The sequence below is a fragment of the Aythya ferina genome (genome assembly GCF_964211825.1).
Source record: "Aythya ferina genome assembly, chromosome: 6".
Lineage (NCBI taxonomy): Eukaryota > Metazoa > Chordata > Aves > Anseriformes > Anatidae > Aythya > Aythya ferina.
The window spans coordinates 25124502-25141544 of record NC_140303.1 but is presented as its reverse complement, the minus strand read 5'-3'; the positions used below and the strand labels follow the sequence as shown (position 1 = coordinate 25141544).

Genomic DNA, 17043 nt, shown 5'->3' with positions numbered 1-17043 from the left:
GAAACCCAGCTTTAGCATTTTCAGTGAATTACCTTTCCATCAAAAGGATCAAACCCAAAACATACCACAAAGACATATTTACTGATTTCTTTAATACTCAGGAGCCCAGGTGGCTTTTTTCCACCACTCCCCAAACAAAACCAGACCCACCCACCAGCGAAAAGTCTTGCATTGCCCCCATTCTGAGCATCTTGAAGCATTCCTTTCAAGTTTCTGAGAATGAGCTTTGGTATTTGAAAAGCTCTCATAGAACAGCTTTGCAGCAGCCAGGTTTATGTGCCACTGCTATTTGCAGAGTCCTGAAAGCTGGGAGTTTTGCTACCCATTTAATTAATCTTCAGAAGGATCCAGAGCAGATCCCCGTGACTTTCAGACAGTTTTTTGTCAGCTCGGTGTGTGCCACTACCATCTACTGGCCAGGCTGGGACTGCGTTTCCAAGCTCCCTTTCCAATGTTGCTGCAACTGTTGGAGCTCAGCTAACTGCTCCTGCCAGCTCCCCACACAAGGGCTGCATCAGACTGTCACAGATCAGCACTGCTCTTCGGGGGTTGCAAATCAACACAGCGCTGATCACCAAAGGAAATATTATTCTAGCTCAAGAGGCCTTTTTATTGAGAGCTGAGGATTTTGAACCCAGTCGCTGAATGGGCACAATTTAGCTTTACACCAAAAAAACCTGCTTATATATAAATGGCCTGGAGGGAGGGTATGCCACGGATTTCATTACGGGGGATTTATTATTACAGGAGCCTGAGGATGACTGTTATTAAACTAATGGAGGGGCAACATGATGGAAGAAAAATGTAGGAGGCTAAATTAAATGGGATTTTGTGCTGTGGCACCCTGGGAACCAGAGCTGGCCAAGTCTCACACGGTGTGCAAAGTTGTTCTTCCTTACGCTCCCTCTGGATCGTAGTGCACAGATTTAAAGCAGCCCCACTGCCTCTCTTCACAGAAGTGTGAGCATCTGTGCAAAGGCTGGGGAAGGGAGGAGGCTCCCTGAGCACAGCAGGAGAGCACTGCTCATGAGAGGCACAACTGGAGAGCTGAGCCTAGGAGTCACGCTGCCCACTTCCAGCCACAAGCCTTGCTTCGCCCGTTCATGCCAGACACGTCCAGCATACATACATTCCTATTGCAGCCTCCTGTCCAGCTGGGATGCAACAAATTCATCAGCATCTCACATCTTTTTCCTCACAGATGCACGGCAAGGACTGCCTAAGGGACCAGGAGGTAAATTCTCTCCTGAAGCAGTCTGCAAAAATAAGCATGTTTGTTGGTTGGTTGGTCGGTCTTGTTTTGCTTTTCTCAAAAGTTACTATCTGGCAGACAAGGTTTGTTATACACTGGCCTGAGTACACCCATCTTTGATGGGGATACTCTTCCACTCTTTCCACTCCAATTCACGGGAGCGGTGAAACGTCTAACACTTCCCTCTCAATAAACACACTCAAAGAAATGGGCACAGCAGGGGAAAGTGCAACCTTCACTTGCCTGCTCAGGCTCTGGTGAACCTGGTTCTTGGACATGGGAAAGACCTCAGTGCCACAGCAGAAGCTACCGCTCTGCAGTCCGTGTACTTCCACCTTGCTTGTGGCAGAAATGAACAGGATCCCACACTACACAACCTCTGCAATCTAGCAGGGCAATTCCTCCTGCCTGTCACCCTCCTGGAGGAGCCTGGCTCCCCAGCTGCAGGGAACAGGCACTAGGCTGAGAGAATATCCACGCATCACTGATGTGCTCCCCCCCATTGTACCTACTGACAGCGTGTGGCTTTTTCCCCTCCCAGAACCTCCTGCACGCAGGTCCCAGGACGCCCTTGTTCATGCCCTGGGGAACACCGGAGCCATCACACATGTGCGTGGGTCTGCTGGGTCCAGCCAGGTAGGCAGAAAGCAGCCTGCTGCAAGCAGTCCCTCTCTGCCAGGATAACCTGGTGCAAAGCCTGGGAACTGCTGCTAGAAGATACTAAAGCTTGGCAGCTAATTAAAGCTGGGGGAAAGGAAAACTGCAGCATAGAGAGTTGTTATTCACACTTTAATTTTCCAGTTGAAATAATACAGTGAACGTCACTGCCGGTAGTATCACAGTCAGCAATCAAAACGTAGGCACCACGTACTCTGATCAGGAACAGGGTAGGAGATCTTGAATTAAGGGAAAACAAGTGAGCTATGGTAAAATCCATAGAGTCACAGAACAACCCAGATGGGAAGGGACCTCAAAAGATCAGCAGGTTCAAACTTTTATGGCAGAAGGGAACCTAGATGAGATTATCTGGCACCCTGTCCAATCACATCTGGAAATCCTCTAGTGATGGGGGCTCTACCATACCCCTGGGGAGGCTGCTCCAGCAAATAATTGTTCTCAGCATAAAAAAATAAGTTCTTAGATTTACAACAAGGAATAGAAAGCAATCAGCAGTTACATTCTTGAGTGAATAATACTTGCAATTAGAAAAGTTAAATGATGAAAGATTTTCAAAATAAATATTTACAGGACTGTTCCCTTAGAACTATTTCAAAGCATGAAGAAAACACTGCTTGAACTGTTTTTCCCTTAATGCAAGATCACGCACATCATAGTCTATGTTAATCAACAATCACTATTTTGAGGTTAGGGTTATTTATTATACAACTGCCCTTCAAATATATTAAAAATGATTACAACAGACTTCAAGGAAAATTGATAAAATGCCTACGTCAAGTTTTTTGAAAAAAATATACACCTTCATTAACATCAAAATCTGACAGAGTATGCTTAACTAGGTAACAGCATAAGAGCCTGATAAATGCACGTCCTCTGAGGTGAGCCAGCTTACTCTTGCAAGCAAAAAGCATCCTGCAAGCCACTCTAACTGCTGTAAAAAGGCAGTGTGTACACGTGTCAGTGAATGTGATGAACAAAAGATGTTGGTTTTAGCTCCTCCAACTGTATTTAAATAGGTGAAATTCTCACGGGGAAGGGAGTGATGGTCACAATCTTTTATTTTTTTTAAATGTGAGATACCGCAAAATTAGCCCCATGGAAGCTATCACAGTTCATACACACAAATAGCGAATGTTCTGGCAACTGCACTCCAAAGCTGCAGTGCACAACCTGTAATAATGGGCTTCACATACAAGCAGTCCCATACATAAATCTGCAGATCCACAGCCAAGCTTCAAAAACATTCCTGAAGACTAATGGATGGGGTCAAACCACTAGACAAAATATACAGAGAAAAGCTATTCAGCTTTTCTGATAAAAAAATCTGATGGAAAAATCCCGACAGGAAAAAAAAATTCAGAATAAGAACATCTAATAGTTACAGCCACAGAAGTTTTTTTCAAAAAGTCAGATGAAAATTGTATTGGGATCAAATGCATCTGTAGCCTCCTTGACCACGTTTCTTGAATTCTGTAAACCAGCACAGAAATGTTCTATGTATCAAGTAATTAAGAAAAATATAACCCTAGACATAATTATATGACATGAAAAGGCAATTTTTGCAATGTTTATAGAACTGGCCATGTGAAATCCAACTGAAAGGAAGTCATACATTCCTCTGTATGTGCATAAATACTAAATAAAAACACTGCAGTTGGCTTTGGCTGCTTGCTAAACTCTCAAAAATGTGCCTCCATCTTAGGGCTCTTGCAAAATTCCTAGAATGAGTCACCACATAACAAACAAACAAACCGACCCAACAACATGCGCAGCCCTTCACAGCAGCCTTTAGAGATGATTGAAGGCACAATAATTACATGCTGAAGTAACTCTTTGTGATTAACATTTTGTTTTTCCACTCTGCAATAAAAATAATAATAAAAAATCCTCCAAAAGCCATTCAGATATTTTCACAGAAGTGGATGGAGGATTGGGTAGGGTTGTGGGAGTCCCCCAGGGAGTCAGCATGTCCACTTTGGACCACTGTAACCTGAAACTGGGTCTTGCAAAACCACCAGCCTGAGAGGAACAACTGGCCAGTGCAAGCTCACTCCTTCATTAGCACCTTAGTATGATGACTGAAAGTGAAAAGCAGCCTTTTGAGGGTGTGTTTTGGGATTACAGGACTCTCTGACTAGAGAGAGGGGCATCCTTTGGGAACTGCAGATGTGATTCTCCCTCATCTTCTCCTTATGTTTGGAGAGCTGAGTCTCAGAAGAATGCACATAAATACTACTTGTAGTATTTCTGTAGGTGAACACCAAAGCCATTTATTACTGTAACATTAACAAGACTCATAACAGTATTTTTCTTCAAATGGATATTGTCCCAAAGTGTCTTTAAAAGAGGTTGATGGGATTTGATTTCTGAAATAACCTGGGTGAGAGATCACATTGTTTTCTAACAGAGCACCAGAAGCATCCCTATTGAATATATTAACTTCAGGATGACAAAGTCCATACATCATCGTATCTCTAGCCTAGTATATTTTATAATGTAAACTAGACAAACTACCACAGCTCTGACACTCCCAAATCAAAAGTCACTTCACTTTTCTGCAGGCTTGGAAATCCACCTGGCAAGGATCCACTGCCTGAAAATTAACTCTTCGTTTTACAGATGCAATGGGTATTAGAAAGAACTAACCTATAATCCTTGGAATAGGTTTCAGAGTTCCTAAATACAAGGACAAATTTTAATGCTGGCTCATGAGCAGCTTCTGCAACATGTAAAAACAAAGCACAAAAGCCCAAACGTTCCTGAAGGAAGAAGCTGCATGGAAATGCCCACTGCTCAGGGGCTCGGACACAATTGTTCCACATGAGGGGTTTGAGGTTTATACTATGGGAGTGTTTTCAGTTCTCAGCTTTTCCCAAAGAAGCCAATTTCTCCACAGTTCTGTGCATCCTCACCAAATTCTGCCACCAAGCCAAAGCAGTCCAAGCACAGCAGCCCCTGCATGTTTCTAGCAAAGTTACAAGGGTTTCTCCAGAATTACATGCCCTGGGTTGCCTGCAAAGGGGCTGCAGACCCTCTGCCACCGAGGAAGGTTGGGCTCGGTGCTGGTGAGATCAGATGTGCCTGGTGCTCAGCTCCTCACAGCTCACCATGAAAACCTTTCAGACACTTTGCTGCAACAAATTGAAAAAGAAGGGAAGAGCAGTGGCTGCCACTTCACTCCTCTCGCCGCTCTTCCAGCAGCATTTAGGTGTCCTTGCTGATGGCAGAGAGAATGAGCTGCAACTGGTTCACGGAAAGAAAAATGCTGTAGGATGTGAAGTGTAACACTGAAGATGTGACTGCTTGTAACTCCCAGTGGATTAATTGTCATCTCTCTCAAAATCAGAAATGAGGATGCTTTCTTCCAAAGCAGGAACGTCTGCGTTAATCTGTGGGAAATAGGCATTTCTAATCCACAGTATCCTGCTGAAGAGTCTGTTGTTCTGTTTGTACAGGCACCACAAAAAAATGGAAATGGCAGCCAGCATCACCAATGTTACAAGAACAGCCAGAGCTGCAAGCCCAGGGTATGATGCTGAAATGAAAGAACAGAGATTGTTATTATGTAAATATAGTTTCATTTATGAGTTATTTTAAATACAAAAATACAAATATTTTATGTAAAACACTCTTCATATGCATTTTAAATCACAGGCTTAACAGTTAAAAAAAAGTAATCTCACAAAATATCAACCCAAAACATATTATTACTCCTTATAAAAATTAAGAAAGGACCAGAAGGAACTTACATTTTTCAGAGGGTGCTGTTGCATCAATATCTGAAATAGAATCCAGAACAGTTAGAAAACTATCGACAGAACTAACAAAAATTAGTATATACACTCAGTGTAACATTGACACTCAGAAGACAATCTGCCCCAAAACATACAAGAGCAGGCTGTTCTTTGTTTAACTTTACTCATGTCAATAGGATTACAACAGGCCAAGTTAAACATGACCAAATCTGTTACCTAAAATATCTTAAGTTCAGAGGAATGTATTAATTGGCATTGTGGCAAGGATGAACAACAGCATTTATGCACTTTAGAATGTGCAAATGCATGAACAGAAGAGTGCAGTGGTGCATTATTTGAGCTATTGGTCCCTGCAGTGATTTTGGCATTTTGGGTGAGCTCTCACAACACTTCAGGTCTCTTGCAGATGTTTTCCCATTGCTCACATCCGTGCAGGTGCACATACTGCAGGGTCTGTGGAGCTCAGCCTGGCTCTCTGTGCACCCATACAAAAGAAAGTCTACTGCAGAATGCAGCAACAAAAAGGCTGCACAGGTTCCTCACAGGGAGGTTACCCTGGCTGGTTTGTTCTTCCACAGATATTTTTTCTAGTACAAAACAACAGAATTATTTAAATGAAAACTGAGAGAAAGTAACAAGGAACACATAAACAATGGTTATAAGGACACGATTGCCTGCTTCTATGAAAGCACGTACCTGCATCCATTTTACATACAAATCCTTTTTTTTCTCTGCACGGAGATATTTGCCATATACCATCTGTGGTCCTCAGGCTGATACAGAAATTTCCTTTGAGATGATCAAATTCAGGCTCTCTGATGCCCCAGTTAGAATAATTTAAGGGAGAGCCATCAGACCAGGAGACTGTCTCATCTAAGGGCAGAAGTTATAAATCATTATAAAATGTTATCATGCTTTGTTAAGCATCTGTGTTTCAGCTGGATTTACCTTCACACACACAAAAAAAATAATACTGTATTAAAGGAATGCCAGGATTTTGTCTGCTTGGCTATTATAATCCTTTTTTGTTGCTTAAGAATTTAAAAACATAATACATAGCTGATACAGAAGATAGCCTGCAGTGCTTCTTTAAGAAGCAAATTAAGGCCCTCTCACACATGCATATATATTGACTTTTCAGAAACCTATTAAACGATTACAGAAAAAAATTGGTACACAACAAACAGGTAATAAACAGCGAAAAAAAGTTTCAAAAGATAATACTGCTTTGGATGGGGCTTATACCAGCATTTAAAAAAAATAAAAAATCCATATTCTTACATTCAGTTCTCTTCCACCCAAAACTTACTATCTGTAACATGCAGGATGTTCAACCAAACCATTTGCACAGAATAACCCAAACTGTGCAATTCTTCCAGAATGAAGGTATTTTCATCTTCATCTTGAATAGTCAGAAGATTAGATCCTGTAGATTAAACACAAAACAGATTTTCAAACAATTCCTGAAACTGAAAATTAACTTTGCACCTTTTAAAAAGTTAATATGAGGAACCTTAATTGAAAAGGTTGAAATGTCTGGTTATACATTATAACTTCTTAAATTTTGCAACTAATGTTAAAAAGGCTCAGGTTGATATAAAACTCTTTGCACATCATTTTAAAACAATTTTGAAGTGAAGAAATAAGTTTTGTGTCTTATTCCAGAAATCAGTATTTTCATGCAGAAAGGAACATTTTTTGATGTATATAGCCTCCAATTTTGTAGTTGGCTTATGAGCTCCACTGTTGTTATCTTGCACTAGAGAAAATACATGCTGTGATTTTCAGAAGAATGGGGGTTTTTACGATATCATGATGACATTTTACAGCTACAAAATAATCACTTACCTTGATTTCTGCAGACTTCATATGCAGTATCAAAACTTGTGCCCTGGAGAACTGTGGTAAAACTGTAGCAACTGTTTTTGAATTTGATCCAGGGAACAGTTTTTTCTGAACATAAGCCTTTATAGTCAGTGAGTTTCTTCTCTGTGATGGAAATAACAGCACAGCTTTATTGGCACTACAACATACACATTAATATAACATACCACACACTGTTTTGGAATAATGCTAATAAGCATGTTATTCTGTTATGTCTCTATTTTTCAAAGTGAAAATCTAGCAACTGTATACATTTGTATTAGAACTGTAGAGCTGGTTTTATTCCAGCTGAAAATCCTTGAGGGCTTGCACAGTAATAGCAGGATATTTATCTAACACAGAGTGATGTGCACGGGGAGTTGAGGAGCATCCGGCAGGCACTCTGGGCTGCTCAGCATCTCCAAGGGATTTCCAGGGGCTGCAGAGCTTCTCTCCACAAAGCCACAAAGATAAATGAATGCCAAATACCATGGCACGGAGGCAGATAAGAGCTTCCCATTGGAGCTTCCCATTGGAGTGCAGCAACCAGCCTCTCCAGTGTACAACATACTGTGCCAAAGAGCCTCCCTGAGTCAGCTTGAGTGCAGTTCCAGACCTGAATTCTATGTTCAAATAAAGACCAGGTAATTGGTAGAGCTCTAAGGACACTAAATGTATTTTAGGATACAGGAAATTATTCTCACCTTTATTTAAAAAAAGAAGTTGCAAAATCTTTTATGTGCAATCAGTGAAGATGTGACTTATTTTTTCACTTTGCACTAAATGCTTCTCTTTTCCCATTCGACAGTTTATTACAATTAACTGAATTTATTTCCCTTCAAGCTAGTTATTAACAGTCATCATTTTTTCTTAGATAATATAGTATTCACTGAAGAGAGAAAGTAATTTTCTTGTTCCTTTCCTATTATGGCAGTTCTCTTTTCATTTTCAGATGGACTGGACCTGATGGCCAATATTTTATGGGAAACAAAAGGCTTTGCAAATAGGAGATAACAGCAAGAAAATACCAAAAATATATATATATATATATATATATATCGGTTTTGAATAAAGTATCAGCATTGCTTAACCTCAAATTGATTTATTTCCTTTCATATACTTCCACTGCCCCTATACACATTTATATTAAATCTTCGCAGCTGCAAAACTTAACTTCAACTTACTAGGTGGCACGTGGCAGACTGCTCCTTGCAGAAGTCGTTCACAGTTTGCACTCTTCCAGTGCCCCGAGGTATCCATATACACACAGCTGCCAAAGGCCTGGGACTCGTCATCTTCCCAGAAGGTGAACAAGGACCTAGTCCCATCCGACCATTCAAAGTTAAGCCCGTTCTGCCAAACCAAATTTTACATTATTCCTCTGATATACTTTACTGCCATACAAATGCCTTTTCTTCTGGTGGCATCCTGACCAGAGCTCCTTCTACCCCTCCTATGCTGGGTTATAAACAAATGGCAGTTCCAAAGACCCTCCTGACTTATTTCTAGGAGACCACAAGCTACATCTACCTTGCTTTTCTGTTTGGTGGGTGGGTATTTGGGTCATCAAGTGCAAGTGATTATTGAGCCATAAAGCAGCTCAAAATGAACCATAATTTGAACATTAACACTACAATATATAAAATTTTTCATTTTTTTAATGTTTTCTATGGCTTTCATTTTTCAGTACTCACTGCATCAAACCATCTTTCATTAAATCTATGTATCATGTTGCGAAACATAGCTAGGGCTCATGCTAGAGTTTCACTTCCAGCTGAAAACTTCACATAACTTCTAGTGAATGATACAGATATTAGTTTGCTAATGAAAAAAAAATAAATCACATAGACAGTGAATCCATTACGCACATCTGCAGTGAACAGCCCGATCCAGTGGTTGTATCCCAGCCGATTCACAATGACTGTGAGGAACGCTTGGTGATACTGATCTGCAATGCTGACCAACTCAGCTCCATTTGCCATGCAGGTTTTTAAAGCTGCAGACCATGTAAAATTCCCACGTATTAGGTTATATGTTCTGTTTGCATACTCTAAAGTATCTGGCACCGGGTACATTTCAGATGCGTTGATGACATGCCTGGATGTGTCTGTTATAAACAGTAAAAAGATTATTTTTTTAAATGGATAGCTTGAACACAGTGGAACAAATAATAAAACTATGCTTACAAACAAATCTAAAGATTGCAAACTCCTTGATTTCAGGAAGGCACGGCAAACAAAATAGTTGACTACTAGAACAGTATCTGAAAGGTGATCATACCACAAAACTCATGACAAGAGTGAATGACTATAATGTGTCCAAAAGAAAAACCTGGATGGAGTTGGTTCCACTGAGTAGACCTTTGAAAGTCTGCAGGAAATCGCATGGGATTTGGCCATATCCCAGATGTGGGCTGCAGCATGCTCTTAACCCTGACTCCTTGCATGTAATTTAGAGCAGTTCTTTCTTGAAGGGTTATTTGCAATCTTTTCCAAGCTCAGTTCACAGCACAATATGTGGACTCACAAATGATTGAACAGGCACAACTGAAGGGATGATGAACAGTTGCTTCGCTAAGATGTGGAGTGTTTATAAATTCAGTTTCCTTTACAGCTAACAGGAGTGTTAACAAGCATCTTAAAGAAGTTAACTGATTATTTGTAATCCACAAATCATTTACAGTTTGAGAATTCTAAGCAGAACAAGTTCTGCTCTTGAGCTTACTGAAGCGCTCCATTTTGTTCCAGCTTTCAGTGTGTGTCACTGCTTAAAAAATTAAATTAGGAAATACAGTAAAATGCTGACAGAGTCCTAATACGAGCATCACTGTGAGATTAGATCCCAGTTAAGATCTCCCTCCTGGCAGCTTCCCTCCTGGACAGCCTTTTAAAGCCATTTCTGCCTGTTTGGAGCAGCAGCAAGGGGGTTAAGATAAAAATGTAAACACAAACCAATCAGAGGAGGAAAATGCATTTTTTCTTCCCTTTACTGTATGCAAGATTACTCCTGCACTCCCCACAACTGAGCTTTGTAATAAATGATGTCAAACATGGTTATGGTTCTCAAGAGCCACATGTGAGTTCTGCCCAAAGTGTGCTGGTTTACTCTATTTACTCCATTGAGCCTCTTGCGGAGAGCCACAGGAGCTACTTCCTCTTTAGGGCTTAACTATGAGGTGACAGATAAAGCTGAGCCATCCTAAACAATCACCACATCCAGTATAGCCCCCAGGGGTGCTCCACAAAGGCTCAGATGACAGCCCAGCCCTGGCTTTAGAGTGCACACTTTGCCACCAGTCCATTTTGGTAACATGCTGCGACAGCAGCACCAGCAATGCCCAGGACGTGCTCAGGGTCAGCAGCAGCTCCCACCCGAGAGGCAGCTCTGCTGCTCAGCTCGAGCAAAACCACAGCGAAACAACGTGCGTTCCCTGTGAAATCCTGCTGCTTCTGGCAAGTGGACATTACAGTGACAGAAATGGAAAAGCACAAGAAAAAAAGGCAAGCTACGACTGATCAGCCAATTGGCTTGCACTGTTCACAGAAATACATCTTCTAGAGTCTAGTCTGGTCCGAGATTACAAGTCCAACAACAACAAATACTTTCATCCAAATTATCCTGTTTTGCCTTTTGTAATTTCATGCTGGTACTCTGCTTACAATGACAGACAACATGAAATTCCATCTCTAGTCTTAAATCCACAATATGTAGCTCAATGCTAGGAACAAAATTTAACAGCAAAAATTTTTTTGAGAAATTACTTCAACATCACAGCTATTGATTTATTAAATAGTATAGAGCTAGTCTGATGAAATATCAAAGTAAAACTACCTTAAAAATCTTTTTTATTCCTGGTTTTATAGACACCTCTAACAAGCTGCTTCTAGATGGAAATAAAGTGAATAAAATGGAATTCAACACAAGAACAAATGAGAATAGACGCAAACCAAAACAAATTCTTACCCTGCTTTTTTTGGCAAACAAACCCATAATTTTTCTCACAGTTTTCTAAGTACCATTTTCCCGTAAAATAAAAATTCGGGCTATTTGATACCAATGTACAAAGTGGAACTTGCTCTTCAACGTTGGCACTATTATAACGCTGCCTCTGCAATCAACACAGAATCTTACATTAATTATAAAAGACACTATGTAAAACAAGACATAATTAATAATTAACTGAAACTCACTGTTATATATATGTAGTTAGGTAGAACAATGAACATTCACATAAATGCTATTTGGCCTCGTAGGAAAACATGTTGCAAACTTGCACTGAACAAACTAAAACATTAACCAAAATACTAACTAACTTAGTGTAGAAAATGTACTAAAATATGAAATTCATAATATTATTCATAAACTTTGCTCAGACCTAGTATAAGGTACCAACCATATAATTTAAATCCCAGTGCTTGACTGAAATTGTAAAATAATGGGACTACAGCCATAAATTACATAAATAACTGTCTAGATAGTGCTCTTTTTGCAACCTCTAGCTACACTCATAAAATTGTGCCCACAGTTGTCTAAAGTTGCAGAAGTTAAGAGAAGACTAAGTTGCTATAACAAGTTTGGCCTTGTCTTTGTGGCATTTGTGATGATTGCAGCCAAAACAACAACTCAATGTCCTTAAAACCCTCAGAAATACTCACATGCACTGCTTGAATTGGAGACCAATTGGAATACATTGGAGGATTTTCATTCACCCACTTTTCATAATCATCACTCTGGAAACCTATCCAAACACTAGTTTTCTGTCCAAATAGATTCATTGTTATGAAAGCTGAAAAATGAAAACAGAAGTAAAATATCAAATACATTAAACTGGTAACCATTTGGTTGAAGTCTCTTCCAACACGTTAAAGCACTGAAAAATAAAACTACCAATCAAAGGCATTACCTACTTACTAGAAAGCAGGAACATGAGTGGCATTTCATTGTCATCTAGCTATAAATTCAGTAGCACTAATTAACTTCAGCTGGGTCAAGAGCTAGCCTATTAAGTCTTCTAGAAATTGTGACAGTAGTTCGAACAACTTAAGCTGGAGTACAACTTTATTCAGGGTACTGGATCGTTGAAAAAACTTTTTTCATTTTTGGTGAAAAGAAATATTTCTCAAATAAAGTTAGCCAATTAGATTCTTGCCACCTCCAAACAGAAGGTTTTACAAATGCATGGAATTCAACCACAGATTTTTGTGAATATGGATTTTAAATATTCCTGAATGTGCTAGCATTCACTTCACTAACATTTCCAGCCTAGCACTTTGTGCTATAATATAGATCAGATTTTAAGTAATATTAATGGATAAAAATGAGATTGCTTTGACAACAGTGTGATGTTGTATTCTTTATATTTTGGGAAAACAGGAAAGAAAACACATACTGATCTGTTTAAAGCACTGGAAACCTGAGTCCAATTTGTGTGATCTTTTTTCCTAAATCTGTATCCAAGATTAAACCTTATTAAAGCATCACAGTGAAGATGAAATTTCATTTATTTAAAAATATGTTCAGTATTCTACCTTGTTCCAGTTCATCTTCGAGGGAAGCGAGGGAACCATCATATCTACTGCAGAATGCTTGTGCAGAGTACCAGCTCCTCAGGTGGTCTGGATCCTTCGGAATTTGTATCAAAAAGCACTGTTTCAAAAAATAAAAGGCTTGCTTTGTTTTTCCTCCAGTTTAAACTGCTCACCAGTTATTAAAAGTGCTGGATCCACAGCCACAGATGATACCATGCGGTCAGTAGCATACTACTGCATTTCACATAAAGACACAGGTCTCCTTCCCTGCTTTTCCAGTGTCTAACCTGTCCTGCTGAGAACCCCTGGATACCATCAGGTGGGCTAGTTAGGATTTGAATCATTGCCACTGAAACACTTCACACACTTTACTGAAACTACCTATTTCATTAGTTTCTGTCCTGTATTGGATCATTTCCACATTCTTGGTATTGGTGTTCAGCTGCACTTAGGCTTGGATTCAAACTGTTTGTTTAAAAATAAATGTAATCTAGGTTAAATTTATCATTATAGTCACTGCATTTTAGCACTGGCATAAGCCTGGACACCTCAATGCACGTCACCGTTAAGGAATGTATGTGTTTAAGAAAAGCCTAATGAAGTGCCTGCCTTTGAAACTTCAATTTCAAATAGGCTTCAGTTTATAAGCATCTTTGACAAACACTATTTGAAACCACATCTTTAGGAGGATGACATCCATCGTATACACCAAGGGGTCAGAGTTCTGTTTTTAGGCCATAACAGAATTGTTACAATGGGAAAAGGCATGGAACAGGCTTTTTGATGGCATATGTATAAATGTGCTTAGAAAGCTTTTGCATAAATAAGTATACATTTCCTTGAACTAAAGTAGAATTTAACACCGTATTAAGGCACTTTCTGTGTACAAAGCTACTTAACAGCCATAAACCTTCATATCACCGTGTCAGTATTCATAAACCTAAGGGCCCTGCTTTCAAAAACTAAGAAAGTTTTCAAATACTGAATAATCTTTAAGAAGTCCAATTTCTGTCATAAATATGGAATGTGTTTTGAATAGTCAAACAGCAGGAAAAAATGTTTTACTTTGAATCCAAAGTGCAACCAGCCCTTGGGACATATTCCTTGTTGGTTCTGGTCTTTTGGAATCTCTTTCTCAATTTTCCATGCAATTTTACGTTTACAAATACAAGGAAGAGAAACAGTACAGTTTTCATCACCCCAGAGTCCTGTGTAAAAAGAAAAAAAAAAAAAATCAGAGTTCAATATTCACCTGAGAACTGGAAAGAACATTTTTTTTAGCTTAGATATTGTTAAGAAGGGTATCCCCTTTATTGGTTGAACAAGTCAAGATCCTACATCAAACACATTTGGACATATCATGTTATAGTACATGTGATGGTCCATGGGGCTCACATTTTTATTCACAGTTTGATTTTATTAAGTTAAACCAATTCCTCTACGCTGAGTCATGTAACATATGCCTATATCATCATTTAAAAAAAAAAAATCAAAAATCAATTATATATAAAAAAAAAAGAGGAAGCATATAGAAATTACGTCTTCCAGATAAAATAGTTTGACTTCCTTTCATTGAAAATTGTTGGCAAGATGCAGGTAGTGACATCCAGTGCTAACCTGCTTAGAAGGAAAATAGATTTTTCAGAGGAACACAATGCACTCAACAATTTGTTGACCTGCTCCCATCTGTTGGCCAGCTGATGGGAATGGGCGGGATCCTCTTCCCCCCTTTTTTTTCCTTTTCAGTTTTGGCTTTTGGATTACAAGAGTGCAACTGGATCACTTTTTTCAGCTCTTCTCATAAATATAAAGCTGGATATTTTTTTCTTCCAAAGAACCTGACATGTTTACCTTATCATATGACTCACAAATCAGAAAACAGAAACTGAGAAATGATAAAAATCACTGGAACTGGCAACATTTTAATTTATTTTATTACAGTAGCAAAAGAAAGATCTATGTGACAATGTAGAGGCTAGCACCATTAGATAACAAAACATGGTACCCAAAATTCTTCAGCAGATTGGCTATGCGATCAAAAATGAGATAGAAACCTGAGTATTTAAAAATGTTTGCTGATATAAAAACAGTTTTTGAAAGTAGGAAAAATTGCAGCTCGGTCCATCTGGCTCTTTTGGTTATGAGAAAAGTGACTGTGAAAACCAGCAACGCATCAACACTTTTTGCTGTGCCACATAATAGATTCTTAAGTAAAAGTAAAGATTCAGTATCACTGGGGTATTTATATTTTGACATTAAAATACTAGAACTATTAATATACTTTTAAGCCCCATCACCTTGTCTCAGAGAAAATTCATGATACTTTGCTGCTCTTTTCTTAACCATAGAAACAGCTATGCAATCTATAACCACGTAACAAGATTGTAATACAAACTGCACTTCTTGAAAGCAATTAAGAACATAATCCCCTTTGGAAAACAACAGAATCAATTCACAACTCCTGCAAAACAGGAAATATAAAATGAACCTGTTTGTGATGAAATGAAGCCACATCTTTTCCCTGGTTTATGCAGATCTCGTTCTCTCCCTTCATTCCAGTTCTGATATGTTACTAGTGATTCATCTCTCCAGCTGCACAGAAATGTTAAGAGTGTAGTTACACTTTTCCCTGTCCTGACCTAAAAATACAGCCCCCATTAAAAGTGTTGTAAGTAGATACAGGGTAAAAAGTGCCCATTTATTAACTAAGCGTTAAAACAAATGAAGAATGGGTTGGTAGTCAAGCTTTGGCTTTCATCTTTTGTACCCCTTTCAGAAGAAATACTGTAACATGGAAATAAATGAAGGGTAATGTATTCTGAAAGGTATTTACATGAAAGCCGAAGTTGTCTCTTGAATATCCCACTCAGTCATCAAACAGTTTTAGTCCATCAAACTGAACGGCAGCTTGTAAACAAGACATGCCAAGTACAAATCAGAGCAGCTGAAGCACACGCTTACCGAAATTCATTGCTGGCATTTTCTGCGTGCAATCCAATCCACCAGTGAACATCACTATTCGATAGCTACAAAAAAAAAAAAAAAATGTTTTGCCATATGTTTAACTGTTGTTGCCCTCTTATCAAAGCATTAACAAACTCCTAAAACCAGACCCTGTTTGTATTCAGGCAAATAGCATCTCCTTTTAGGTTCAGATGGAAAAACAGGTGCTGAACCCTGCCTGTGTGAATTTACGGGACTACTTCTGCCTCCCTTCAGCAAGGTTATTCGTCTAAGTAAAGCATGATTTAGCCCTGTTTCCACTGGACTGCTGATGTAACTAGGTTGTCAATTTAAGGAATTTACAGCCTATCTGCCCTGGCAATTACTGTAGTCTTGGTTCAAAACTATAACGTAAGTAATTATCTATTTTTAGTAAAGTACAAATATTTCCTCTGAGCATTAGATAGACCTGATGTTTCCAGTATGCTTTCTAAGAGCATTTACATTACTTCTTATAGCTCATACAATGGATTCATAGACACACTTTTTAGACTGATTGTTATGCTCATGAAAGGTTCTAGACTTCCAGTCCTAAACGGCAAAGTATTATGGATAATTCACAGAAATAATGTAATTCAAACAGCCACTTATTACTGCTGTGCTAACTTGATTCTGATTTAAACTCTGAAGAAGCCTTCACTTTCAAGATCAGTCAAAGAGTCACGGTTTGGGGGTCAATGGGAAAGTCAATAAGGAAAAAAAAAAAAAAATGTTATGAATGTTACAGGGCGCTGTAAATGTTATCTGGCCATTTGGAAGCATTACTTTTTCTCCAGAAAGAATTTAAGTGCCCTGTGTATTTTGGCAGCCATACAGCCCTTAGAGTTAGTTAGGATTTCATAAGCTAACAGCATATATAGCAATATCAAATTAAAAAAAATAAAAATCAACGTTTTGGACAAAGAACAGATTCTAAGTAATGCTGTCTGGTTTGATATTGACTGGGCCTTGAGTTCAGCTTTCT

At 39.0% G+C, this 17043-nt stretch overlaps 1 protein-coding gene across 2 annotated transcripts in view; it reads right to left on the bottom strand.

The window, feature by feature from the left end:
• Positions 1-2027: 2027 nt before the first annotated feature.
• The window catches only part of PLA2R1 (phospholipase A2 receptor 1), a 43898-nt gene continuing 28882 nt past the window's right edge, over positions 2028-17043 (bottom strand). For both annotated transcript variants that reach the window (XM_084524118.1, XM_084524117.1), the window contains exons 18-30: positions 16038-16102; positions 15565-15668; positions 14142-14284; positions 13077-13194; positions 12204-12334; positions 11512-11656; positions 9417-9655; positions 8733-8901; positions 7534-7674; positions 6995-7111; positions 6382-6558; positions 5680-5709; positions 2028-5465 (exon numbers count right to left, since the gene is read on the bottom strand). In XM_084524118.1, the coding sequence (XP_084380244.1) occupies positions 5251-5465; positions 5680-5709; positions 6382-6558; positions 6995-7111; positions 7534-7674; positions 8733-8901; positions 9417-9655; positions 11512-11656; positions 12204-12334; positions 13077-13194; positions 14142-14284; positions 15565-15668; positions 16038-16102 (1794 nt within the window). In that variant the 3' untranslated portion in view covers positions 2028-5250. The remainder of the gene's footprint in view (positions 5466-5679; positions 5710-6381; positions 6559-6994; positions 7112-7533; positions 7675-8732; positions 8902-9416; positions 9656-11511; positions 11657-12203; positions 12335-13076; positions 13195-14141; positions 14285-15564; positions 15669-16037; positions 16103-17043) is intronic.